The sequence below is a fragment of the Genypterus blacodes genome, unplaced genomic scaffold, assembly GCF_046128005.1.
Source record: "Genypterus blacodes isolate CSIRO-AG114 ecotype Tasmania unplaced genomic scaffold, CSIRO-AGI_Gbla_v1 ptg000003l_1, whole genome shotgun sequence".
Classification (NCBI taxonomy): domain Eukaryota; kingdom Metazoa; phylum Chordata; class Actinopteri; order Ophidiiformes; family Ophidiidae; genus Genypterus; species Genypterus blacodes.
In genome coordinates this window covers 1,678,737-1,705,626 of record NW_027466817.1, presented here as the reverse complement: position 1 = coordinate 1,705,626, position 26,890 = coordinate 1,678,737, and the positions used below count along the sequence as shown (strand labels likewise).

Sequence of the window (26,890 nt, the reverse complement as noted above, 5' to 3'; positions counted from 1 at the left end):
CCAAGCTCAGATTTGTACCATTTTTACTCAGGGGGACATGCTGTTCCTCCTTTCAATATGATAAAAAACACATAATATGATGAAAGACTCCCAAAGCTTTATTGGCTTGATTTGTTCTGTTTTTCAAAAGCACTTCAGGATGTGAATGGAATCTTTATGTTTGATGTGAAGCTCAGAAGTCCTGCCCAAAAACATAAACAGCGTGCTGGGCCAACAAATTCAAAAATGCCTTTTTGATTTTATACAGAATTTATCATGCTGTAAATTCAGTGGCAGCTTAACACTTTATACACCGGTGCTCGAGCCCAACCAGCATGAGTTGTGTTATACTGTGATCATTTTTTCACTCAGCCTCAAAGACAGTATTTTTGTTTTGTTTCTTTCTTTTCGCAGTCGAACCTTTCATTCTGGCACATTTCTAGTCCCAAATCTAAAATATGTTGTTTGTTAGCATTCCAAACTTGCAAATAAAAATAAAACCATTCATAGTAAAATGAGTTCAGACTTACCCAGTGACATAGTTTAATTTAGATGTCATGAGTTTTAATATCAATTTCAATGTAAACCAACCCTTTTTTATATGAAATTAGGATGGGTTTTTGCACCCGTAGTTCTTTCAACATAGTACCTCCATCGTGCATGATGAGTGCACACCGGAGTGCTGTATGGCAGTCTGCTTCCTGCTGGGCCTCCCCTGCAGTGATAGTTCTCCCATTGAACCCAGAAAACTAGATACAATTGATGATACCATTGATAGCAACACACCTTTATCTCCAGCATAAAGTGCTTTACCTAACTCTGTGAAATGATTCTCCCTTTTTTGCAGAAATATTCAATGCAAGTGTACATCATTTTTTCTCGATTTTGAGGAGTGGTGGGTTTTCCTTCCAGCATCTCCTCACAATCACATATGCTATCCTCATTTATGAAACCTAACACTGTCTTCTGGTGGCGATGAAAGACGACAATATTGCTTATGGTTGCAAAACCTCCCGCAAATGGCCGATATGAGAATAGAGAGTTTAATTGTGGCAGCCAGGCAGTGGTAATAAGTATTTAAGCAAATACCTGGAGCCCTCCTCACTTCTTTACTGGTAGTGCATCAGCATCTGATTTACTTCCTTCTGCTGGTAATGCACCACAGCAGAGCACGGTAATGGCCTGCATGCAAGGTAAACGTAGAGAGTGAATAAAATGAGATAGCAGTTTCACAGTGTCACACTTGGAGACACGGCCTGATGTGATGTACCGCAATGGCGAGAATGTGTGTTGCAAAGGCATTTTTTTTGTGACAAAGACAATTATGGGTGTGAAAGGTCAACATATTGCAGCCAGTAATTGTGGAGTAATGACAGTAGTTTGCAGTAATGTGTCATGTGTCAGGCGCTCGTAAAGGTGTGTGCCTGTATGAGCAGTTCAGTTGTTCGCTCCCAGTGTCTTCACTTACATTAGCAGTTATATCATGCGCTCCTTTATATGATGTGTTAGGCAGGAACATATTCATACAGAGGGGTGACAAAGGGACTGGAATGAATGATGATAGGGGTCAATTATCTTCTTTAAAAAATCAATGCAAAACGTTGTGATGACAGCATTCAGGTGAAATGGGATTTTATCATTGAGTCAAACACAATATAACCTTGAACTGTGTTTAATTAGTGACTCATTGCCATTTTCTCTTCATTAATTTGTTTTTGTTCTTTTAGTCAGAGCTGTTCTCGAAAGCAAGAAAAGTGTTTGAGCTTCAAATCATCGAATTTCCAATTGTGTTTTTCAAAACGAGGCCCTTCTGCAAACTTTCTGCAAAGTATAACAAAGAGATACATTATAATCTCCAGGTGAGGAATGAATCGCTGCCCTGCGGTACAGCTGAGCCTAAAAACATCAGGCACATCCAACTGGGAGATCCAGAATACACTGGAGAGATTATATCTGCCGTCTGGGGATGCCCCAGGGTAGCTAAGGCACATCTGGGATATAGATGTTTGGATGGAATATAACACCAGGAAAAACAACTACAGTAACAGTAAACAGCTCCAATAACACATCTGTGACTTTCCACAAATCATTTGACAGTGGTGGTATTTATTGCAAGATACTGTATTTCCTTTTAGTAGTGTTTTCCATTTTTCTGCTCTGTCACACTGGTATGGGACATTAAAAGAGGAAAATGAGTGAAAAATAGAAAGAAGAGAAGACGAGGGGCAAGAAAAAAAGGCAGCAGGAGGGAATGGTCGCTCGAAATTATGGGTGGCGAGATGGAATATGAATAAGCCAGAGGAAGAAGCGTGAAGACAAAAAGACAAAAGAAGGTAGAGACCTGAAGCAAGCGAGGGAAGAACAGAAGTGACAAAAAACGAAGGACCTGACAGAGAGTGGGAGGGCCGTACGCCTCCTGAGATTTAATAGCGGCTTCCTGCCCTCGCCATAGATCCTCCTGCCTACGTCTCAATGAGGCGCCATCTATCACGGGTTCATTACCGTTTCTCCCTCACACCACAAACACACCATAGAGGAAGTGAGGGAGCCACATTATAGCTGCTGTGCTGACTTTGAATTATGCCCGGGTGCTAAAGCTTGATTGACAGCTGAAGTTGCTGAGCTCTGCATTTCTGGCATGTATGAACTGTGATCAGCATCTAGATTTAGACTTCGCTGGGAGAGATATTGCCTGTTCCCTGCATACAGTATGAGGTAATCACTAAAAAAAGACCTCCTGTACATTTGAACAGGCCCCCGAAACCCGACTTCTATTTGGAACAGCTTTAGATACTTTGAAAAACATGACATGCACAAAACTAATCGCCCTAGCACTTATCAAGCCTTGGAGGTGAAATCGCTCCTTCGCCAAGCAAATTGGAATCAACCAGACCTGAAAATTCCAGAGTTGTTTGCAACAGTTTTTTGATGAATAATTTCTCCTCGCCAGGTCTGCTGGCCAAGTCTCCAAACAATCATTCCTGCCCTGATTAATGGCTTGCTCCGGGCAGTGATGCATGCCAACCAAGATGGAGGGGCTTCATGATTGTAGAATTATATCAGGATTTCTTTCTATCTGGGGGCTTTGAAGCGGAGAGGAAAAATAACTGAACAACAAAGGTTACTCACAGTCTATTCTGATGCAATTACGTCACAAGGGGGTATTCCTGCAGGGTTTGGCTGTGTGCTGTGTGGAGTGATTGTAGTGATTGATGGTAGGGGTTGAGGTCAGGGGTCGTGTCGTACGTGAATACAGCTCCGTAGTTGACTCTCTTATGTTTTTCTTCACGTAGAAATGTCTTAACGCTCGGTGCACGTCAAAAACAAACGAGAAAAAGGCAGAAAAAAAAGAAAGTGAGGGCTGCATTCTTGGATATCTTGTGTTTTTTCAACACATTTCAAGCTGGGGCTCATTGTGCTGCTAGCAGGAACCAGTGAAGGATCCTTTGCTGATTATAACACCTCTATACAAAGTCACCATTAATGAAAGATGAGAGTTGATCGCCCTGCTCCAGCTGCTTTTGAATTCAAAATAATTAACGTGAAGCAGGGTACCGCTGCTGTCAACTGCAATTTACGGAAGAAATAACATTTCAGTGATATACCTGCTGATTGGGTCAAGTGAGAGACAAGCGCATTCACCTCGTTTTTGAAATGTAATGTTTGCGAAATGCTCCCAGGAGGTTAATTGTTAATGTTAGTCTGAATGCGATGATTACACTTAAGTGGATAACCAAAGAAATGATATAACAAGAGCCCATTTTGCCGTTGTATGAAGCATTTCAATAAATGTTTTCTTCTGCTAAGCCTGCTCTTGGGGGGGATAAACTAAGACCTTACTGAAATCTGCAACACAGAGAATATCTGGGGCAAGGAAGTGCTTCAAGGGGCTATGGAGAGTGGACGTGACTTCGATTTGGTATGCAGCATTAGGTTTGCCTCCATCCTTTTGCTACCTTTCCTCTTTTTTTATGCGCCTCTCTATGTCGCAATATCTTTGTTGGTCTGTTAGACACTCTCCCTTTGTCTCTTCCTCTCTCTGGGACTTGCATACTGAATAGATAACAAAGACATAGAGATGAGTGGTCAGCTTTTGCCACCAGGCCAGAGTGAGTTAGTGTCCTACCAAACAGCAGGTCATGGTTTAAACCCCTATTGATTGCTGTAACAAGTTGTTTGACTCAGGGAGGAAAGAGGATTTTGAATTCTGTCTGTATGGCAGGAGGGGTGTCTGCAACAACAATCATGCACTTAAGTCCACACACTCATACATGTGTATATATGCACACGCACACACACACAAACACACACACACACACACACACCTACACACATACCTATTGCCTGCCGTGACAAGGTTTGCCCAGTCAATATGAGGATAAAAGGGAGAAAGGAGAAAGAGGGAGAGAGATCAAACGGCAGGCAGAAAAAGATGGAGGGTGGAACAAGATAGAATTACCAGAAAGAGGAAACGGAGGGGGAAAAATATGCTTTGTTGAGGGGCGAGAGAGGCAAAAACAGGAAGAACACATCAGGTGAGGTAAGGAGTAACAGTGTGCTGATGGAGAGACGGGGATAGCGGCTAATGTGGCTGCTCTGTCAGTCTTGGCACATCGTTCCTCTCATTACAGTTTCACTCCCTGGCTCCATTCTGCTCTTTGGTCCTTCCCCATGGCTAGCCCTGAAGCAGGGATCCATCCAGCCCAGCCCTCCTGTCAACACAAGCCCAGCTCAGCAGCTCTGGCCCAGGCATCTGTCAGCCCACACAGTCCCCTGTCAGCCATAGTCTATTGGCTGGTCCATGTTGGCACAGCACAGCAGGGCAGGAAAGAGTATAATATAGCACAGCAGAGGATCTATCAACAAAGCTCAGGGTAAAATACCACAGGACAGCAACCTAGGCATCCATCACAAGCAGACCCCGTGTCAACACATCCTTGCTTTCTAAAGGGATTGATAAACAACACTGGGACTTTGTAGAATTCATTTTTTTAAGTGAATTTGACCTTTTTGCTTACAAGTATGAGGAGAGATTTGCCAGCATTTACAGCCTTTTTATGTTAGCACAGACTGCATTCTGCTGAGGATTGTGGGCTTGGAGAGGATTGTGGAGGTTGAGATGCCATACTGAGATGCTGTGTGGGGGGAGGTTTGCCAAATATTCTTAGAAATCAATAACATTGGCTAAATAACACAGTTGAAATACTGTATTATTATGCAGGCCGCAGCCAGTTAATGACATGGATTTTCTATACAAATCATTCAACCATGGCTCACGATTTCCATGAAATCAAGTCCCGTGCGCGCAACTTGTTGAATACACCTCAGAACAGGTCAGTCTGAGACAGCCGACAGCTCTCGTTTCTCTTTCTTGTCCAGCAGGGATGCGGCCCATGAAAAGTGGGCTCTGAGTAGACGCACCTTGACTAGGAAGGAAGGGAGAGCTACATCCAGACAACTGCACTGACAAGTAATAGGAAGTTCTCTGCTTCCAGGGTTGTAGCTCATTAGTGGGAATAGGAAGTAGCTGCAACTGAGCGCTGAGGAAGGCTCGAACTGTTTCGAGGAAGACCGACAAAATGAATGGCGAGAGTTTCCTGAGAAATCTGATGCGTAGCAAAGATCAGTGAATGTGTTTTTGTTTTTATATTTCTATTTCATGATGTCCACCTGTGCTCCTGAGCATTGATAGGGAGATGAGAGTGAAAGGAGACAAAATGTGCCGGTGGCATGAGGAAGACGTAGATGAGAGTCAGACTTGTGAGACAGCGAGAGAGAGAGAAAGAGAGTACTGAGAGGAAGAGAAGCAGAAGGTGTGAAAAGATGGGAGAACTGAGAAGGTTTCACACAGAAGGTGACACTACCTTTCATATTCAGCTGCTTAAAACACCATATGCTGCATGTTGTTGTGTCTATTTGTTTGACCCATAGTGAGAAGATTATGGTGTTAACTGATTGGAAAGAAGGTAATTCAAGCATAAACATTTGGCTGGTTAACACTTCCTGCCAACTTAATCCATGTAGTAGCTTGTGTGATACACTCACAGTATGTGTTCTAGTCACAGGAAAAGTGTTTGTCTCACTTACACAGAGTGATTAAGTCGAGGTATCCTCCAAATGTTTCCTCCTTTCATTCACTGCCCACTCCTTTCCAGTCTTTGTTGGCTTTGAGTTGGCTGGCGGAAATCAAGTCTACTCCTTTTTTCATTTAAAATGGCTAAAATCAGAGCCACAATGACACTTTGTGTTGTTAACTGGAAGTGGAAGGGTCGTGGTTTGTAAGAGCAGGAAATGTGGTTGTTGTTTTTTGTATTATTTCATAGACTTCAGTACAAAAGACATTTATAGGGTTTCTGTGAGATATTTCAGCTTTGGATAACAGTGAAATGTCTCTAAGAACACACACACACACACATGCACACATACACACACACGCACACTAACATAGCCTGAACAAATGCTTCAAATGTTTTTTAGGTGAAAATGTTGAAAAGAAAAGATTTAACAGTATCTGGACACAACACAACACATAGAACTAGACATCCTGGCTTTCATGTGACTGATTTTTTTATATTCAGGTGCAAGGGATTCAAGTGCAAATCGCATAGTTTAAAACACCTCACTAGTTATGAGACTAGCAAATTAAAAATCTTATCTTTGGCAGAGGTAACACACATACATGGCTGATTTCTAAAGACTCATCAGCGGCCCATTAGTTTATCTCTGTAGCTGCACTTTTCTGGGACAGATGTTTAGAGCCAAAATATGTAAACAAATATGTGAAGTAAACCAATAATATCATTTGCTTGCCTGAACAGTGAACCCAAAGAGGATACAGTGTTTGTCTGGTAAACATACACAGATGCCAGGATGGATATGTGACTCATTGTAATGTGTGGCCTTACTTGTGATAAGATGCATAACCTCTGAATAGTCTTATTTACAATTATATGCTTAGAGTTTTGCTGCTATTTTAAATGATATTTTTAGCATTAATGCGTGTCATGCCACTTTAAGGCAACTAGTGGAAACGACTTCTGTGGAGGCGAGTAACACCTACGGTAAATGAATGGAAACAAGCCAGAGTGAAAGCGAGCTAGTTGTACTCATCAGTGCAAACAATTTAGAATAGGGATTCCGTATTATGAAGCATGATCATTGACAAAAGTAGAAGTTTCCAATGGTCAATCACAGCATCAGCCCTATCTGTGAAACTTAAAAGGGATCTCCCATTTGAAAACACAACTGCCATAAACATATAATCAAGACTATTAGGGTCATATTATTACATTTGCCTGATTTCACTTGTACTATCGTTGTTGTTGCTCTCTCTCTCTCTCTCTCTCTAAACCCAACCGGTCAAGCCAGATGGCCGCCCACCCAGGGCCCGATTTTGCCTGAGGTTTCTGCCCATTAAAGGGGAGTTTGCCTGGCCGCTGTTGCCAAGTGCTTGCTCATGGGGGAATGTTGGGCTCCTATACATGCTCTGTATGTAAAGTGCCTCCACATAACGCTTGTTGTGATTTGGCACTATATAAATAAAGTGGAATTGAATTGAAGTTGAGTTGGTGCAATAATTTTCTTTCGCTAAGGACACTACAGTGCATGATGGTAATCAGTAAATCCTCAGGCCAAGTAATCAGGGAAATTGGTAAAACTAAATGAAATATCACTTTAAGGGTATAATCCTGCCCACCACAGGGTGTTCCTGTAGTGTTATGATGGCTTTCTTACTGTAAAACTACATTAATATTGTGTGCAATTTCTGAAATCGCCCCTGTTATGTCTGAAATGTCCCCCATTGACAACACACTTCAGTGGATTGTAAGCTGTTATGTGCTAAAAAGACTATTTTGACTTCACAGCAATACCACCAACTGTTCAGAATATGTTTAACATGTTTTATTCTAAATCACACTCACATATGAGAGAAATCTAGATGTGTTGATAGATGTACACACATATGCTCCGGATTTGATTGCATATTGACTTCTTGTTCTTCAGAAGAGTTGTTGATGGTGTTTATTTGTCGCTCTGTGGATGAAGGAATAATGTGTGTGTTAGCTCAGCCTGTGTGGTTTAGAGCCCAGCACATAGTTGAAACAAAATGGAATAAACAAGTTGACTTTGAGGAAAGTAGAAGGTGGATGTCAAAGGGGAAACAGAGAGTCGGTAACTCTGTTATCGAGGTTCCACACTAGGGAATGAACATCAGCAGGGATTCAAGCTGTGAGTACAAGCCCTCAACAAATCTGACAACCAGCTCCCACTGTGTAACAGGCCAGGGCGACTGCATCACCACTTTTGTGCATCACCTGGGGTCACCTGCCAAACACAGCCTCACTCCACTGCCTCGCTAATCTACTGTCTTGTATCCGAACACACTCCAAAAGCAGAACGTGCAGCCTAAGCATGGGGAGTCGCTGAGAATTTGCATGTGAGGCGCATCAGCTGTCGTCTTGCATTACTCCTGATATCCATTCTCATTGATTCAGACGTCTTCTCACATTTACATTTATTCATTAGGCAGACGTTCTGCTCCTTCCCTCCCGTGTGAGATGTCTTCGCTTGAGCTTACTGGGTGTAATGCTGTGACAGCGTGCAACAAGGAGTAAACAAGAGGATACCGGTGTCCTTTCTCATTCAGAGTAATAGACTCACTGTTAAGGGAGATGTATTTATCAGAAAGACGGGGGGAATGAGAAAGAGACAGGGGGTAAAGAGAGACAACGAGAGAGAGACGGAGAAAGAGTGGGAGGAAGAAAGTGAGAGGGATGGACTTTAAGTTTTGATTTTCCCTTGAGACTTTGGGATAAGTAGAGTGCTGAGCTGTTTGATTAAGTTAAATATTCTCTGCTATATTCTTGTAGGTCAGGCAGTAATAAAACACAACACTCTTAAATGATTTTGTATGGTAATGCACCAAGCTGGGTCCACTGTTTGAAGAAAAAAAGCCCCAGACTTACACGCCTTAGGCTTCCATGCAGCACATCTACTCTGTTTTATTGCTGTTATTTGTGAGTTTCCTTCCTGAAAAATACACAATTTCCTTCCCCTGATGAGATAAAATATCATGAAATGAAAAAAGGGAGATGGACTTTCTTTTCGTACATCTTTGATTTACATTGTTTCATACAACGAGAAACCAAACTCTACATGAATTTCCCATGCCATAAGGTGTTTTCCTCTCCTTTTTGCCCTCAGGTGTTACGTCGACGACAAAGTGTCCAAGGTGGCCTGGCTCAATCGATCCAACATCATCTTTGCCGGCGAAGACAAGTGGTCTCTGGACCCCAGAGTAGATCTGGTCACTAAAGGCCAGCTGGAGTACAGCCTGCGCATACAAAAGGTAATATTGACCTCAGAGAGTAAAAACTGGATTATTGCTCTACATCCCTACAAATTAGTTTAATCATTAGCTGGGTTTGGATGACATTAAAGATGCAGGGATTAACTTTGCATTTAGAGATGTAAGAGAGCTGCTTGAATATCTAAAAGACTCAAGGGCTCTTTTTCTCCATCATGAACTTCTGATTAGTTGCCTCTCGTTAGAAGAGACATTTTCCTACCTGTTAGTACAGCTTGCTCTTAAGTACCTTTGATTCTTAAAATGCTAATCAAATCAGAATGAGAGTGCATCACACGCATTCAAAATTTAATACAACAACACAAGCATACATAATATTTGTTCCATGAAAACTGATTTTAAAGGGACATATATAAATTTTGAGCATCTTATTTTCATTGAGGCATCTATTGCTGTTCCTGTTGACAGTTAAGTCAACAGGTTACACAAAGTATTAATGTGCAAATAACACCTTGAAATGTGTACCCCGCTGCCCCACAGCTGTGCACACTGGGTGAAAACATGCCATTTCAGGTACTGTCTCTTTGGCCATTTGAAAAGCCCTCTGTCTTGTGTTGTTGTGTCAGGCCTGAGCTAATCTTCTATTGTTTGTATTGTATTTCCTGGATGTGTAGGCGGGTGTACATTTTCACATTATCATGCTGCTGAAGTAAAGAATCAATCAAAAACCAAGCTTTCAGGGCAAGGGCAGGGGAACTAGGTTTAACTTGTCAGATACATTTTTATAGCTATGAACCTCCAATTCCACAGTGCTGACAATATTCAACATGCACTCTTACTGTGGTATATTATGTTACAAAAATGATTCGATAAAATTACAAAAAAGAATAATATGTCCACTTTAATCTGCTCTTGATATAATGACACTGAAATATAATACAGAGGAATTCAATCAGGCTGACATAAGAAAAGTATGTGCGACTGTTTTTGCCATCTGATTGCTACTTTTGATTAGTTTCTGTTCCTTAAAAAACTTCTTGGTTTACAAATTTGAAAAGGAAGAAAATGATGAAGTTAATCAAGAAACAAAGTACTTTTTGTCACAGGAGTAAGTAACAAAACTTTCACATTTCCAATCTTTATATAACAATACCCTGTCTTTCTGTAGGTAGACGTGTATGACGAGGGTTCCTACACCTGCTCCATACAGACTAAACAGCAGCCCAAGTTCTCGCAGATCTACCTCATTGTACAAGGTAAGCTCCCTCAATGCCAAGGAAGACGTTGTTGGATGTTCAAGTATTTCAACAGACTACTCAAAGAGTCTGAGACTTTATTCTCTGAAAGCTGGGTTATTGAAAAAGAAAATGTGTTCCTCAAAAGCCTTCGAAAGACCTTTAACCTTTTCGAGCACAAGTTAATTTTGTAAGTCAGAAATTTGAATCAAGATCTATCACTCTAATTGCTGCCAGAACCAAACAAATGCCATCTTACTGTATAGACCACAGAAAACTTGCAGGCCACATTGCTAACCAGTAGTACTGACCGTAGTACAGTTCCAATACCAATATGTAGTACAATTGCAGGTAAAATAGGAATAGAGACACAATTTATGGTGCAGTTTATGTTAGTAGTTAAAAGGAGACAGCAGCAGCAAGGATCCCTGTGCAAGGTCCCTAACACATCAAGCCCAATTTGAAATTCATTCTGGATAAAAGCCTCTGCCAAGTCACTGTTTTCTCATATTTTGACTGAGTCAATCTGCGGTTTTGCCTGAACTCTTTTGCTCAGTGCTTTGTAATTTTGAGCACCGTTTGAGACTCCAAGCCTAATGCAGTTGTTCAGCTGTCTATCAGTGAGTGAGCGTGTGGTGCTTGGACCTGATTTTCATTTGTGAAAAAGCAATCTCACAGAGATCTGCGGTAGGCTTTCACCTAAAGCATGCAGAATGAGAGGAGTGAATATTTTTCCCTACTCACAAAGTCCTCCAAAGTCCGCCCTCCTGTGATATGGCTTTCAATTCAATGTCATTTTGCAAACTTATCATCTTCATGACCCGGTCCTTTAGGTATAAAGAAAGTAATCAGTCAGCTTCTTCATGTCAGCGGGGGAAAGGGTTTGACATGACAACAATAAACTCATTCCATTTAACTCTTGACAATGCTGTTCAAATTGTACTGCAAGTTTGTCAAGGTGAACAAAAAAACGTTCTTAGAAAAATACATCATTTCCTCCGATGCTCTGTGCCATCTTCCCCAAGTTTTGAAAGTGGATAAGTGCTTTACTCTGTAACGGAGAAGTCCAAAGAACCCGTTGACTGCACCAATGCAAGCCTACCCAAGTCTAAAACAATTTTCAGCTTGTTCAGTTTAGCCATCAGTACCCGAATCAAGAAACCAGACATCTTCTGAGTTTTGATATCAAAGAATAAATCATAAATAAACCATGCTTGAGTTTTTTGTACAGGATTGAAGTGCGTAGGCTTCTCCTTTAGGCATTTTAGACGTTAACTATAGAAACTGCAGCGCAATCTTCTTTTACTCATCTTCAGCAATCCATTTCTGTGAGGAGTTTCATGACTAGAATCTTGAGGACTAACAATGTAAAATTCATGAAACAACTTGAAAAAAAACAAGGGAACTTTGATAAAATGTTCACTGAATAAGACCTTTGAAGACAAATGTGCTAGAATTTCATTTAAACGTTAACTCCCCCTGAATATTTATGGAGTGATCAGACGGCTCAGTGGTTTTAGCTTTATAACCATGCAACCTTTGAGGCTTCCTGCTGTCTTGGCACCTCTGTTTCACGTGTTTCATTATCTAAGCTGAAATAACACAATCTCTGCGTAAAACACCTTATTTTCCATATTGTTATTATTCCATATTGTAATCGATTAACATATTGTACAGATTTCCATATTCTTACCTACATGTGAGGATGTATTTTGTGCAATTCCCTTCTCTGTTGTGGCAAAATGAGAGAAAACAGCCTTTATATTACAAAGTGACACGATGCACTATATATCATTTTCAATCCCTACAGCTGCAGGCCTTTGACGCCTTTTTTACAATTGAAACGCTTGTCTGTTGAAGCTCTTCTTTATATCCCCCTCTTTTGAATTGCCACTAAACTCTTGGGACCACAACAGAATAAAGAGCAATAAAGTCACGGAGGTGCGCATCAAGGCTAAAAGAAGTGAGTTCATTATCCATCAAGATGCCAAGTCTCAGTAGCCTTGTTTTCCAAAGCCACAACTAGTTGACGAGAAATTGCTCTAAACCTGTCAAAGGCCTCCTGGCAGACAGCACATTACCTCAATGCTCATGAACGTGATCTTCTACAGCTTGTTTGTATTTCTGTGAGTGTGTGTGTCTGTGTGCGTGTGTGTGTATGTCTGTGTTCAACCATCATCTGTCCATTATCCAGAGAAAGCACGACATAGAGTGTTGTAGATGAACCCTGACAGGAATCTATGTTGCCGCTCAATACAATCCTCCATAGTTGATTGTTTCATCAATCAGTTTATATTTTGTTCTTGTTCGATTTTAAACCTACAGACTGTCCCGTGTGTGACTCGACCCCAGATAAATACTGGTGCTGTCACGGGAGAAAATGCGCCGCACTATAATTTGACCACACAATAGCCTACTAGGGAACTTCTCATTCAGCTATGAACTAAAGATATCATCCATTAATAACGTTTTTAAAGGCCAATATGTGAAATGACGCTCCGGTTCTGGGCAAATTACTTCCCCTTCCCGGAATCCATTGTGTCCGATTATTTGCCGCTTGATCATTGGAATGTCCTGCATCCACTCCCAGAGTTTGTGTCGGCGGCCTCGTTTATCATTGCTAATGCGACAGTTATAGCCAAACATTGATTCTCTTGCTTTCTTCTCCGCTTTATTGTCCTCTGCTATGCTTCTCAAAGTCCCATTCAATTTTGGTGCTATTGTTACGCTATCTGTTGTGCCTCCCCGCAATGTGGGTGTAATCTTCTCCTTCAGGTTCTGTTCTGCATCTTTCATGTAAATCGTGGTGCGGCGCTGAAGGCATCGCTTTCTGGCAATTACTGTGATACTGTGCACACACGCTGGAGATTTTATTTACTTTAAAAGTGTGAGCAAGTATCAAACGAAAAATGTGAGGAATGCAATGAATTGAACCCCCAGACTAGATAAAACAAAATTAACAATCCAAAATTCTGCATGCAGCAGCAATTTTGTTTCATCCAACACTGCTCCTTAGTGTTGGTCATCTCTAACACCAATTATCTTGTGAAATTAAGGCCTATTTTTGCGTACACAGAAACAGAAAAGCTTATAAGAGAAAGCCAGATGTAAGGAGTGTGAAAATCACTACATCACTACATATTATGACAGTTATATCTGACAAATCTGATACATTTAAGAGAGCAATCAAGTTCTGAATTTGAACTTTTTTCTCTCTAATTCAGTCACTTACTCTATTTTGTTCCATCTTACTCGCTTACGTGGCTGTGGCTTACATCGCACAGCAGCAACACAAGTCCTGCCAAAAATGGAGGAGGAATTATATGTGACTCTATCTCCACTATAGAGTCACACGCAACAACTTAAACCAACCCCCGCAAAAACCCAATCAATGTGGGATAATAATTCACCCTGCCTTCCTCTTTTAATGGCTATGAAAATGTTCCAAGCATCAAACATAGCCCCTGGTTATGGACCCAAGAGCAGGTTCACATAACCAAAGCTGACAATTTTCTGCTTGCAGGGACAGGGATGTAATTGGAAAACAAATGATGAGACAAAGTAAATTTGCAGTGGATGATAAACCGGCAGATTCGCGTGGTTCCAATGGGCGGTAACGAGCACCCGAGTCACCACACATGACAAGAATCCCAGTAACGGTCGAGCTTTCCTCCAGGATCCATTCGGGTTTTATGAAACACAGACATATCAATGTGAGCCAATGGGCAAGACGCCAGTGTAGTGATGAATTAATTGAAAATTTTACTTTGATGTTTGCCAAGTCCATTTGTGTGTGTGTGTGCTGTCCTGTTCTGCCGAATCCGATGAGAGTCGATTGATTAATAGTGAGCCTACTATGAAACTGATAAGAGGTGATGCAGAGGTATTTCATAACGTAATCTTCTTTCATCTCAACACAAACAAGTCTGGACATGTCTAAAGTTATAAATGTCCTTTTCTGTGCTGGACAAAAAGTCCTCCACAGTTTCATTCATTGATCAATAGCTGGGGCCAAACTCCTCTAGATGCACATTGGGCTTCTGAAAGGCCTCTCTTGTTTTGAGAGAAACAAGTGCAATTCTCCAATACTGTCTGCAGTCAAGCCTCAGGTGCAATGGTCGAAAGACAGTGTCTCCTTGAACAGAGCAGGTTTGCTGTTTTGCCAGCTCCATTCATATATTCATCCAAAGTTGACAAGGAGAGGAACTTGTGTCTGGAGGTGGTGAAACTGGCTTCACATCTTGGAGGATTTTTCTTAAAATTCACAAGCATTAATAGTCACATTACCTCTGTAAGCTGTTCGTACCCCAAAGGCGACAAGAACTCATGATTGGGAAACACTGCTTTAATTAATGTAATTTAACAGTGGGGAACACAAAAGCAGAGACGGATGGTATTAACCAAAGTATTAATCAATGAAGTATCTGTTAGAATGGAATAGAATAGAATAGAATAGAATATAGTAGAATTAGAACTAGACAGAATAGAATACAAAGAACTGGAATAGTTTTTCCCTCATCACTATTCTCACTATTTACATACAGTTCCAGGTACCAGTATTATCAATTAATATATACTCAGTGTGGACAAATACCACCCCTTTACATTATTTACAGTGTTGTGCTTTACTACTAATGTGTTTTAAGGGAGTTATACAATGCCGCCATGTGATTAGTTTCCAAAAAAGTTTACTCCATACATAAAACAGTCATTAGAGTTGATTGCAGTTCCAACAAAGGGAATCAGTCCATACTTTTAATTCAGATATCTCCAGAGTCTCCACCAACTGTCGAGCTGTCATTAATGTTACTGTCCGGTTCCTAAGGGACAGATGGCAGGAAGACATGTCTCCAAATGCTGAAGAATAAATCTTTAACAGATGAACAAGTTTATGAGTTAATTCATTTTCATGTGTTCAAATAGCTGTTCGGGAAAAGTTTTCTTCGGTAAGTTAGAAAGACCACTGGTGCAAGATTAATATGACTTGTGGATAAGTTTTAGCATTTTTTCGACTAATATCCCATCAAGCTGGTCCCAACTTCTTACATAACTAGATCATTTTCTGCCATTTGTACAACATTATAGTCGATAATGGATGAGATCAGTGACAGTTTCCTGTCAAGCCATCGGCACAGCTATAAAAATGCTCTCTGATATTGATTATTATTATTATTATTATTATAAGTGTGCAGTGGATATGCAGTAAGTGGGTGTAATGCAGATGCACCAGACAGTATAACATCGCTAAATCAAATCTGCCTTGATTATAAATGATGAAGTTCAAATCTCCAGTGTAAATGATCTACTTTAGTCTGGCAATGCTTTGTTGTCTCATAAATCAGATTTGAATCCCTCGCTTATTCGGCCAGAATTTGTGTTTGGCATGCAGTTTTCATTTTGGTTGAACAAGCAGCAGTTCTGTTTTCTGTCATTTAGTGAGGTTTTGCTTCATAGAAAGTTTGGAATGCTTTTTCATTGCACACTTCAACATGTGTTCAGTATCACTAGGAAATGACAAATCATTCAAATTTGACTTTATATAACAGTATCCACCACAGTATCCGTCACCAGCAGATCTGCAAATTCAGCACATTTCAATATGCTGTCCAATTTGGATTTCAGAGGCCGGTGAGTGAGTCATTCATTCACGACGGTCCATTATAATATCAGTCTCATGGAAATGGAACCTTTAGTTAGTTTCCCCTATTCTGTAACTGGCAATCTAACCGCAGACTGCTGACCCTCGTATCAAAAAAAGAAGCTAAATTACTGCTTGCTGAACTATGATATCCACCAGTGTATCAAAGAGTCAATGTTCATTTCAGACAACAATTTCACCAGTTAGGGAAAATAGGAGCGGCCAAAGCCAGCAAGTTATTCAGCTCTCAAGCTGCTGTGTTTCAAATCACCACCTTAATCACTGGCATGAGTAAATCGAAAGTCATTCCACTTCTACGTGGATCCCAGGCTAAAGGAGCCATAACAACTGGGATGGATTGTGACGTGTACCGTCCTGCTGTTGGCCATTAGAGAATGAATGAGTGTGTGTCCACGCATGCTTGTCCCTGTGTGTACTAACCTGTGTAGCCAATTAGACTATGCATTTTGGTTGTTTGCCAGATGCCAAGAGTTTCTTGAAGTCTGTCAATAGCATTGATTCCGTGTTGGCCTCCCGTTGCAGCGGACAGCATTCTTTGTTCCTTTAGCCTTTTTACTTTTATATTTGCTTCCTTCCTTTTGCTCTAGTAACAACAATGCTTGATCAGCTGATTCAAATCAGCATTGATCTTATACTGTAGTGCTTGAATTAAGGTCAGCAATTATTTAAAGGGGACATACTGTACTTGTTCATTCATTTTCTCATTTTCAGAAAGCGCATCGACTCACTTCTGTGATCCCTTGCACTGCTGTGCACACAGAGCAAAAACTGGTTATTATTGGCAACTCCCTTTGGTGTGTCCAACTACGTGTGTTACATGCAGATACTGATACACTCTATACTGAATGTATTTGTTTTGTTTTAAAACTGTGTTTTTGGAGCTTTGACAATGTTCAACACATACTCCCTCCTGTATTATACTAGAAAATAAGTGATTATAGCAAAATGCATAATATATATATGCCTTTAATATAAAGAATGTACATCATTTCACAAGTGTCATTCTCCCAAGCAATAGTTATTTCAAACCTGCTATGATAGTGGTTTTATTTGAGGATACGATGTAGCGTGGATAAAACACCAAGTGATGTTCATTGGACTGTATTCTCACTTATATCTCCATAAAATAGCATAAATCTTATTTCTATGGGTTTATGAGCAGAACCAATCTGGCCAGGCAATCTGGATTAGCTCTTAAATCTAGAAGTTATCCCCTAAACCTTCGGTAGGGAGAAGCTTTTCTTACGAGGCAGATGGCATTATCCATTCATAAATGTCACAGAACCAGAGTGACTGTAAAGTAGCAGACGAAGTGAATAGTCCCGTAAGCAGCTGTTGCCTGGTTGCTCTGACCCCATTTCAATATGTTGTGTCCGCTGAGAGTGACACGTACAAACGCACTGCAGACGGTTGCTCTGGATCACAGAGACTTGACAGAATTAATACAGTAAAATCATTTTATGTGTCTCGGCAGCCACAGCACTCAACTCAATGCAACATCCTGTTCCCCTGTTCCATCTTCTCCTCCTTGTCCGACCCCTCCCGGGCCTCCTCCTCCCACCCTGCCCTTCTCTCATACCTTACTAACATTCTACCATCCACATTGCCAAGCTGCCCCTGAAACATCATCGGCTTACCTGCTTATCTAGACTGCTCCCCCAACTACCTGCATAAACCAGGAGAGAGACTCTTACAAATAGGATTGCATTGTATTGTGCTTATCATTCTTTCTCTCCGTCTCTCTCTCTCTCTCTCTCTCTCTCTCTCTCTCTCTCTCTCTCTCTCTCTCTCTCTCTCTCCCTCCCTCCCTCCCTTGTCTCTGTCTCACATGTTATTTCCCACTGCATGACTGTTTGTGTTTGTTTGCTTTATTGTGCTTTTGTATAATCCCACTGGAAGTTACTGTTGCGCAATAAAGTTGCCTTGACTTGAATACAATTTTGATTATAACCCAGTGCCAGTCACAAAGACACAACTTTACTTGAACTTGATGTCAAATCACTCTTGAGGATCACTGAATTTGTCATTTATGTTCCCCTTCAGCATGTTAGCATTTTGAGACTTTTTAGTTTAGCTCTAATCCAGCCCAATTATTGACTGTAACCCGGTAACAAAACTGAAAGATAAAGATTAATTATTAATTCATCCTCTTCCAGACTACCACACTCCATCTCCATCCTTACTTCCTTTCATTTCTTCCATCTTTGTATCACAATGCAGTGGTATTTAAGGAGCTGATCCACAGAATTCACAAAAGGGAGCCGTGTCACTCCAAAGAGCAGGATGCTAGGAGGGGGGGCAGGTGTGTGTGTGTGTGTGTGTGTGTGTGTGTGTGTGTGTGTGTGTGTGTGTGCGTGTGTGCGTGTGGCTGTATGGCTGTGTTTGCACATATCTTCTACTCTACAGTCTGGGTACGGGGGAGGACTGACCTTTTCACAATTATCATGGGACAATCAGAACCTTTCTATGGCTCCTGTGAAGCCATCTATCCGCCCTCCTCCCTCCTCCCTCCTCCTCCCCGCCTCTCCACATCCCCTCCCCACCCCAACCCCCCCCCTTTTTTTCCAACCTCTGCACAACCCTCACTGCTGGTGAGGTGTTTTGTCACCACCTCTCATACTCTCCATGTGGTAATATGGGGCGGGTGAGAGTGAGCGAAGAGAGATAAACATAGACATAAACTGAGAAGGGTAAGTGCAGATTAGGTATGGCCATCATTAATTCTTGATATTGGCAGTCTGTCGGGCCCGCCTGCTCCACCGCTATGATCACACACAAATACACATTATGGCTTGTATTGCCGCCGGCCATGACATTCACAGACCACATTTCTTTTACCAGATGATCATCCTGACCTGTTCGGGGAAAAAAAAGGTAAAAGGACATCAAGGATGATCTAACTCAGCTAAAACAAGCAAACCAAACACATTAGCAAATCACTTATCGCTTATCAGGCTCGTACTAAAGGCCGAACTCTCACTTCTCAATGGTTTACAGCAGCTTGGAAAAATGTAGACTCTGGTACTCTTGAACACAATTATCACTTCCTGTACAATTTTCTATCTTATATAAGAAAATGTTTCCATCCTCAGTCCACTGCTGCTTGCCACCTCCGATGAAGAGGAACACCTGGGATGTCACACACGTCTCTCTTTTTGCATCAGCACGACAAACAAACACTACACAAACAAAAAACACTAGGACAGGTCATAGGAAAGTATGTATAAATCCATGTTAAAACTTTAATCAAGACACACACACATACACACACACAAATACAATCCACAGTGTTACAGAACTTCAAAAGCCCACAGCAGTCCTCACATGGTCTCTGTGAAGGCCAACAGTAAGCTCTGTCTTGCCTCATTACACTCGCCTTGAGCATGACAGCAGATAAGGGACCACACACACGCGTGCTATGTGCACTGCGGGGGGGAGAGATTTCATGCAAACATCACAGTGGCCATTATTCCATGTAGCTACCTGCTTGGGCCTGAGCAGACGTAAGAAAAAGAGACAGAGAGGGAGAGAGAATCGGAGGAAGCAGACAAACCATATTTTCTGTTGCCTTTGAACCATCATAATGAAACTGACTCCTTGAAGTTTTAATGAAAGCAACAATTTACCATCCCTTTTTTTCCCCCCCTCTCCTCTCCTTGGGCTGCCGAGCGTTCGCCGCTTAGAAAGCAGCCTCTAAAAAATATATACAAAAAATAAATAAATAATACTGGAGTCTCCTTTAATCTTCTTTATGCTGGCTGCAAGAAGTGCTCTCATGCATTTAAATGGGGTCATCCCATGGACACACAAGACAACAGGGGGATTGACAAGGTCTGCAGGTGAGCCAACTTGGCCATATTTCACCGGCTAACCAGGCGAAGCCATCGTTCCTTCCCTCGGCTTATCTCTGATATACAACACCGGTATCTCTCTCTTCATTGCCGCTATACTTCTCACATGCACTCCCATTATTTGAAGACAGCACCAACCTGCCAGTGTCCTCTCCCTCCATCTTCTCCATCTTCTCCATCTTCTTGCGCGTGAGCCAGGCCTGTCAGATGGATGGACAGCGCTCTGGCTCCTGGCCTTTGGTTTGGTGGAAGTGAGATTGAGTGGTACGCTTGAACATGACCTCACCTGCTTGGAGGAGCTTTTGATCTGGAAGGATGAGGTTGTGTGTGCTGGGGATCTGTGTGTGGTGTATGTGTGTGTGTGTGTGTGTGTGTGTCATAGTACATGTGAAGGGTAATATACCGGCTTGTGACTGCCTGTTAAGACTCCAACCTCTTTCTTGCAGTTGTATGGGTTTTAACATTTTGTCATGCTGTGGTTTAATAGAATCCTGTCACCTTTGCTTCCTCCTCTCTGCCCTGAATTGCACGGGTCAGCTGGAGTGTGTGTGTGCGTGTGTTTGAACTCTCTGCCACTCAGCCCTGCTGGTGTTCAGGGCAATCCCACAGTCAGGCCCTGATCCCAGTCTTATCACCCTGGGCTAGATAAGAATGAAGAGCTAAACATGTGGAATCTCTGGGAAACATGACAACAATACAGATCAATGAAAAGGACAGCGTGAAGAAGAGTTTTTTCCATTTTTCATGCCCTTGGTGTGTGTCAGTGGCACAAGCCAGCGCATCAAAAACATGATGGGGGATATCTGATTTCAGGGCTGTCCTATGGCTCAGTTGTACCAAGCTCAGCATTACTTGGGCCCATGTGGTTTCAAACCACTTCACTGGCATTCCTGCACTCCTCTGCACTGTCAGCCATCCGAAAATGAAGTACAGGGCCACAAACAGTAACAACAGTAAATGTTACAGCAGAGAATCAAATAGTAACACCTCAAACATCCCTGTCTGACATCTGCCATGTGTCTTCCAAGGACTATCTCTTGTGTCTTCACATCCTAGGTGTTGCCTTGTATCTGGAGCCGGCTGCTGCTTCTCCCTGAGCCTACTGTCCCACCAGATGTCTGGCGTGTTATGTAGTCGGACCATATGGTCACCAGAGCTGATGTAGTGCTTCACACACGAAGTCTGAACACTCGCTGCGATGATGCATATGCCGTCCTGGGTGTGTTGATGTGGGTTTACATTTCAAAATACAATTATTGACGTCAGGCAGCGTGAGATGTGGTTTGAAAGTTTCTCGTTACTCAACTTGACCACACATTCTATTACATTTGTGGATTTTTAATGCCTAGACTTAACAGGGATATTTGATAAAGATGTCCGAATTTTCCAGTCTGATACTTTGGCAATAATTTAGTAAGAAAAAGAAAAGAAAAACCTTTTAATCCACCTCCTTCTTGCTGCATGGTTGTGCATTGCCTCTGCCTCTTTAAGGGCAGAAAGTGGCTTCAACTTATACTTTGTCTATACCTCCTCCAGTTCCACACCCAGTTGGTTTGTCTTCCAAGCACCGGCACACTGCTTTTGTTTTAATCAACATCAAGCCCCATAGAGAGACTAAAAATATATCACACTAATGAGAAAAAACTGCTTATCACTTATGGGGGGGGGACTATGTTTACAACTCTTCATTACAATCATTCTACTCTCCAATGTATAGACGTCTCACACCGACAGTTGCTGAGTGTTGTATAGATGCTCCTTACCAGCACTTTTGATAGAGCAACTCGGGATTTGATGGGTATTGTTTTTCCTGAGGAGTTGGCACTGGTCGGCTGCTGCGATGACCACTGTGGTGAATAACATATGGGCTTGTTATCTCTTCTCTGAGCAAGGGGAAGACTCTCCTAAAACCAGCCACATGCTCATTAGATGGCTGCTCAAGGCAAAGCACAGACACAGACACAAGAAAAGAGTGGGAAACGGAAGAAAGAGTGCAGGGCAAAGACAGAGAGAGAGGCAGTGATGAGGCAAGAATCAAGTAGAATGGCAGCGCAAAAAAGAAGAGAGGACACGTAGAAGGGCGGCTGAGGCGGAAGCGGGGATACAGAGATGTATGAAGCACACACATATCAGCAGACAGAGCGTGTTGGTAGAAGAGAAAGTTGAAAAGGAGCAAAAGGCCGATGCCCGCAGAGACAGAACAGAGGAAGAGTGAGTGAGCACACCCTTCACATCAGCCGGCGCAGCGGCAGCAGGAGCAGCTGTGAGCCCAGTCAGACGCAGGGAGATGGAGGAGCATTGTGGGGTGGTTTCCAGCTGAGAGTGTCAGGTGCTCTCCACTCTACCAGCTGTTCGCAGCTCTTCACACAGCGAGGACCAACAAGCTGGCTGAGAGTCTACAGATCTGGAACCCAATCAACACTAACACAAAAGGCAGCTCCAACTTTTCTTTTTTTTTGCCATGTTCAACCAAGTGACGTATTGCAAATTGAGCCGATTCTTTTCTCTGCTCAGAGTTAATTGATAGGCCTGTGCTCATTTCAGATCACAAATCAATGGTATCCCCGCGTTTTTTGTAATCTGGAGTACTTTTTCATTTGATTGATGCCTTGTTGACTTTGTTTCAGCTCAGCAGTAAACATAAATCTTAAAGCTGTCCTATCCTTTTTTTTTGCTGTGTAACAAAATACCTAGAATTACAAAGCTGACTTGATCAATTCAGATTTTTGCTTTGCTGGATTATTTCACCTTCGTCAGGTGGAATTTCCCAGCAAGCACTTTGCCCATGGCTCTGAGTCTCATTGAGGAAGCAAAACAACCAACTCAGGAAATTCCCTGTGACAGTTTTGGTCGGTGTAGTGCTCACACAGGCACTAAACCGTTAAAGTGCTTACTGCGTTGCACGGCTCAACAGTGACGATGGCTCTAAGCTGGTTATTGCAGAACCAGATCACACAGAGACCCCAGGTACATCCATAAAGTGGACTTCCGATTCTCATCCACTTTAGTTCAATCTAGTACATTTTCACAGGGATGAAGTCCAGGAGCTGATTGTTGAGTGTTATGTGTATCACAGGCTTTGGGGGATGAGAATGTGACATATTTGAAAGCTGAACTGAAAGTGAAATGGAAAAAAAACACTTTGAGCATCTTAAGGTCAGAGATGACACATTATAAACCTATTAGAGCAATTTCAATTCACTAGTATGTCTAAAGAAGGAAGGAAGACTTTAGGAATGAAAACTTCCTGGAAATATTCAGATCTTGATTTAACAAGGATAGCTCTCATTAGAGTGACTACCTCTGCAAAGGCTGCGCAAGCCCAAGGCTAAATCTATTTCATTCTAAAAATGTACTGACCTATAAGAAGGCTACAACTATTATCAATACAATATTTCTCTGGATATATCTGTACAATTCATAACTAAAATACATCAAAACAGCATAATGTGGGATATCAGTTTCTCTTCAAATAAAATTTGATACAAATACAGGTTTATTGAAACTGGTTTGTAACTTTTTGTGCCAAACAAACAACAGCAGTTGAAGTACAAAAAAGTGATGTTTGTCTTTCTTTTTGGCTTTTATTGTTTGAAATATAGCATTTTTGATTCAGAGAATAAGCATCAAACAAACTGAAACTTGTTAACACTTTTTTGCCGGTAGACTTTTTTGTGACTGTATGTGAGGAGTTTTTCCACATTGCTCTCAAGACATTAACATAAGGGTGGAGAGAATCCATCAATTAGTCAGCACAATGGAACAAAGAACATTTCGACCAAAGCTCAGGTTAAAAGTTAATGGCTGCTAAACTAAGCGTCTAGAGGTCTGAGCTCTGGGGACATTAACCGACACACTGACGTGAACTTGCAAGAACACACACACACACACACACACACACACACACACACACACACACACACACACACACACACACACACACACAAACACTCCCCGTCATGTTGTGCACTTTAACTAGTGCGGTGAACAGTTGCAAATAAAGACCAATCAGGTAGTATTGATTAGTTAGTGCTGATTGCTGGTTTGACTTCCACAAACCTGAAAGACCACCTGAGTGCCACAATAAGTCGAGCTCTAATTTGATAGAGCCCTTTACTGCATGATTGCTCAAAGATAGAACCTCTCCCGTCACATCTAATTTGCATAGATTAAGAAGATATGACATAGGTTTATGACCATATAGAAGTAATTTGAAAGGATTCAGTGGGCCATTGATATCTGTACACAAAGTCGTTTTTACGGATACAGAGTGATCAAAGACTTCAACAGGCGTGATTAAAGTCCATGTTAAAATATTAATATGATCAATCAAACCAGCATTGCTCTTAGAGATTTAAAGCTCTTCGATTCTGCATATAATTTACTTAGTTGAAAGCTTTTTTATTCAACGTTAATATGGTTCAAATCTGATCTTGATATTTCTGCTGCCATTAGGAATACATTAGGAATAATGAATTAATTAGGAATAATGAAATACTTTGTTAATAATAAATGGAATGAAAAAACAGTCATCTCTAGGTGGATGTTCTTACTGTTCTGACTGGAATAGCAATTCAAAGAACACAAGGGAAAATATTGTTTGTACATCACCTTTGGTTCACCATCATGGCCAAGGTTGTGCTGGAATACTTGACTGCAGTAGAAATAGCTTTGAAATAAGAAACAGAACGGGATGGTAGCATCACAATTAGGGGGGAAGCATGGTGGGAAGTGTTGGGCACTTAAAGGCACGGCGGACAGCTTGTGATCTCCTATAGAACTTGTCCAGTGACATAATGAGGAATTGTGTTTGGAAGTCGAAGCGTATAGGGCAGGAGGTGACATCACACAGTGGAATAAATGGAACCGGTAGAGAAAATGGCCGTCGCAGCCAAGGATCTATAACCTTGGAGTCAGCTTGTCTAGCCATCTTTGTTTTTTCTCATTATCATGTTCAGAATGATAGCATGAGCCTCTAAATCATCTGATGGCAAGAATGCAAAATCTGCTTTTCCCTTTTTGGCAAGCCTTTCATACCGTGAGGATGCCAAGTAAAGTAGGAAGATATTGCTCCAGAGGTGGCAGTGGATTTACGAAGGTACCTCTGCTCAGCCCAGATAAGAATTATAGTTTATATAGAATGTATAAACACAGACATTTTTCATTAAGGCGAACTGCCATTATTTGGTGTTATGAAAAATACTATCCATCTGATTTGCCCTCTGTTAACCCTCCTGGCTGCCTGTGTAGAGTTTGTTAGTAAAAGCTCCTAGTATGTCTTTCTGCCTCACATTTCTGTTGTTTTTTCCAGTCCAAACTACCAATTAAATGTTCTCATGATTTACAAATGACTGCCCTTGTGGGACCCCCTTTAAAAAACACACACACACACACACGGATAGAAAAGCTATCCCCTTAATTAATCACCTTTGTGTCCTCAAGTATACCAAGGTCTAGCTCGCATCGGAGACGATGGGTCTCAAATGCTGGAAATTATCCAGAGGAAAACACAGATAACGCTCCTTTTTCTCCCTGGCTTGCATCAGTGCCTCCAGCAGGCCATCGCAGCTGTTTCATATCTGCTGCTTCCTTTGAAAGTTTCACAGCCAGCTCAGGTTTTAAACACACTGCCACTGCTGAAGGCTATTGTCGAGGTGAAGAAGAGGTGGTACCTTCTTCCCTCTCATCTCCCTTTCTTATCTATCCCCTCTTCTTCTTCCTCTCCTCTTCTGTTTTCCCAGCTGTTTGCTCTGCGTGGAGGTGAGAGGGTGCCCGGAGGCTTTTCCATGCGCCTCAAGCTCCTTCTCAGCAGCATCAGCGCACCTTTTAGACTAAAGCCTTATCTTTCCATTCAGTCCTGCAGTGTAAGGCAAAGAGCTGACTGAGTGTGTTTGTGTGCGTGTTTGAATGTGAATGTCGAAAAACACACTCCAACCTCTGTAACAAAGACTATAATTGCTCCGTATTTTGTACATGGCAAAATGATGGTATCGGCAAAATGTTTGTGCTGCTTTCTGAGACACATACATAAAGAAATGCTGTCATCGTGAATAACTCAAAGGATTAGTAGGGCTATCAACAATAGAATAATAACAACACTACTACAGAAAACCAAATGTCTTACAAAATCACCAATGGTTCTGTTTACTTGTCCACGTTGAAGAGATTTCAGAGATTTGTGTTTTCAATGCCGTTGCTAAGATGTCAGCCTGTCTCTCAGTTTTACCATCGTTGTCATCAGCACAAGATGCAATGCAGCTGGTGGCAGATTGGTTTCACTCAAACACTTGCAGCATGTTCCCTGGAGCTGGTTCAGAACAAGTTTGTACCAAAACAAAGATCCTCTCTAGGGTTTGCTTGTGATTGGGATGGCGATCCCAACATTCTAAGCTTAGACATTCTAATACAGAGATAATTTAGATGAGCTTGATGTGTTACAACCTTTTCAACGCTGTTAGTTCACTTACTTCACGTCACTTGTTCTTCATTAATTAGTAAATTACATTGATTGAGGTTTGGTTCAGACCTGGTTTGGACCAAGTTCCTACCACAAACGAACCTCTCTAAAGTTCATTTGGTACTACGCCAAGACCACATCCTCAAATCCACTCATTGGAGCATTTTGTTCCTTACCTGAGTGCACTTGTTTACTTCCTCCCTAAACAAATGGTACTAAGGGGGGAAACATGGTGGGGTGACACTCAGTTGAACTAACACTAACAAGCTATTCTTTTTTTTAAAATATATATATAATTTCAGCATATTTTTCCATTTCTTGTGCTAGATTTCTGCAACATTCTCAGTTTCATAGCATGACTGGATAAGCATTTCTCTCCTCCTCCTCCTCCCCCAAATGGCA

General features: G+C 41.6%; 1 protein-coding gene across 1 annotated transcript in view; it reads left to right on the top strand.

Moving 5' to 3' along the window:
• The window catches only part of lsamp (limbic system associated membrane protein), a 169,953-nt gene that overhangs the window by 108,166 nt on the left and 34,897 nt on the right, over positions 1–26,890 (top strand). Inside the window, exons 2-3 of the mRNA XM_076141820.1 lie at positions 9,184–9,328; positions 10,455–10,542. Coding sequence (XP_075997935.1) covers positions 9,184–9,328; positions 10,455–10,542 — 233 coding nt within the window. The remainder of the gene's footprint in view (positions 1–9,183; positions 9,329–10,454; positions 10,543–26,890) is intronic.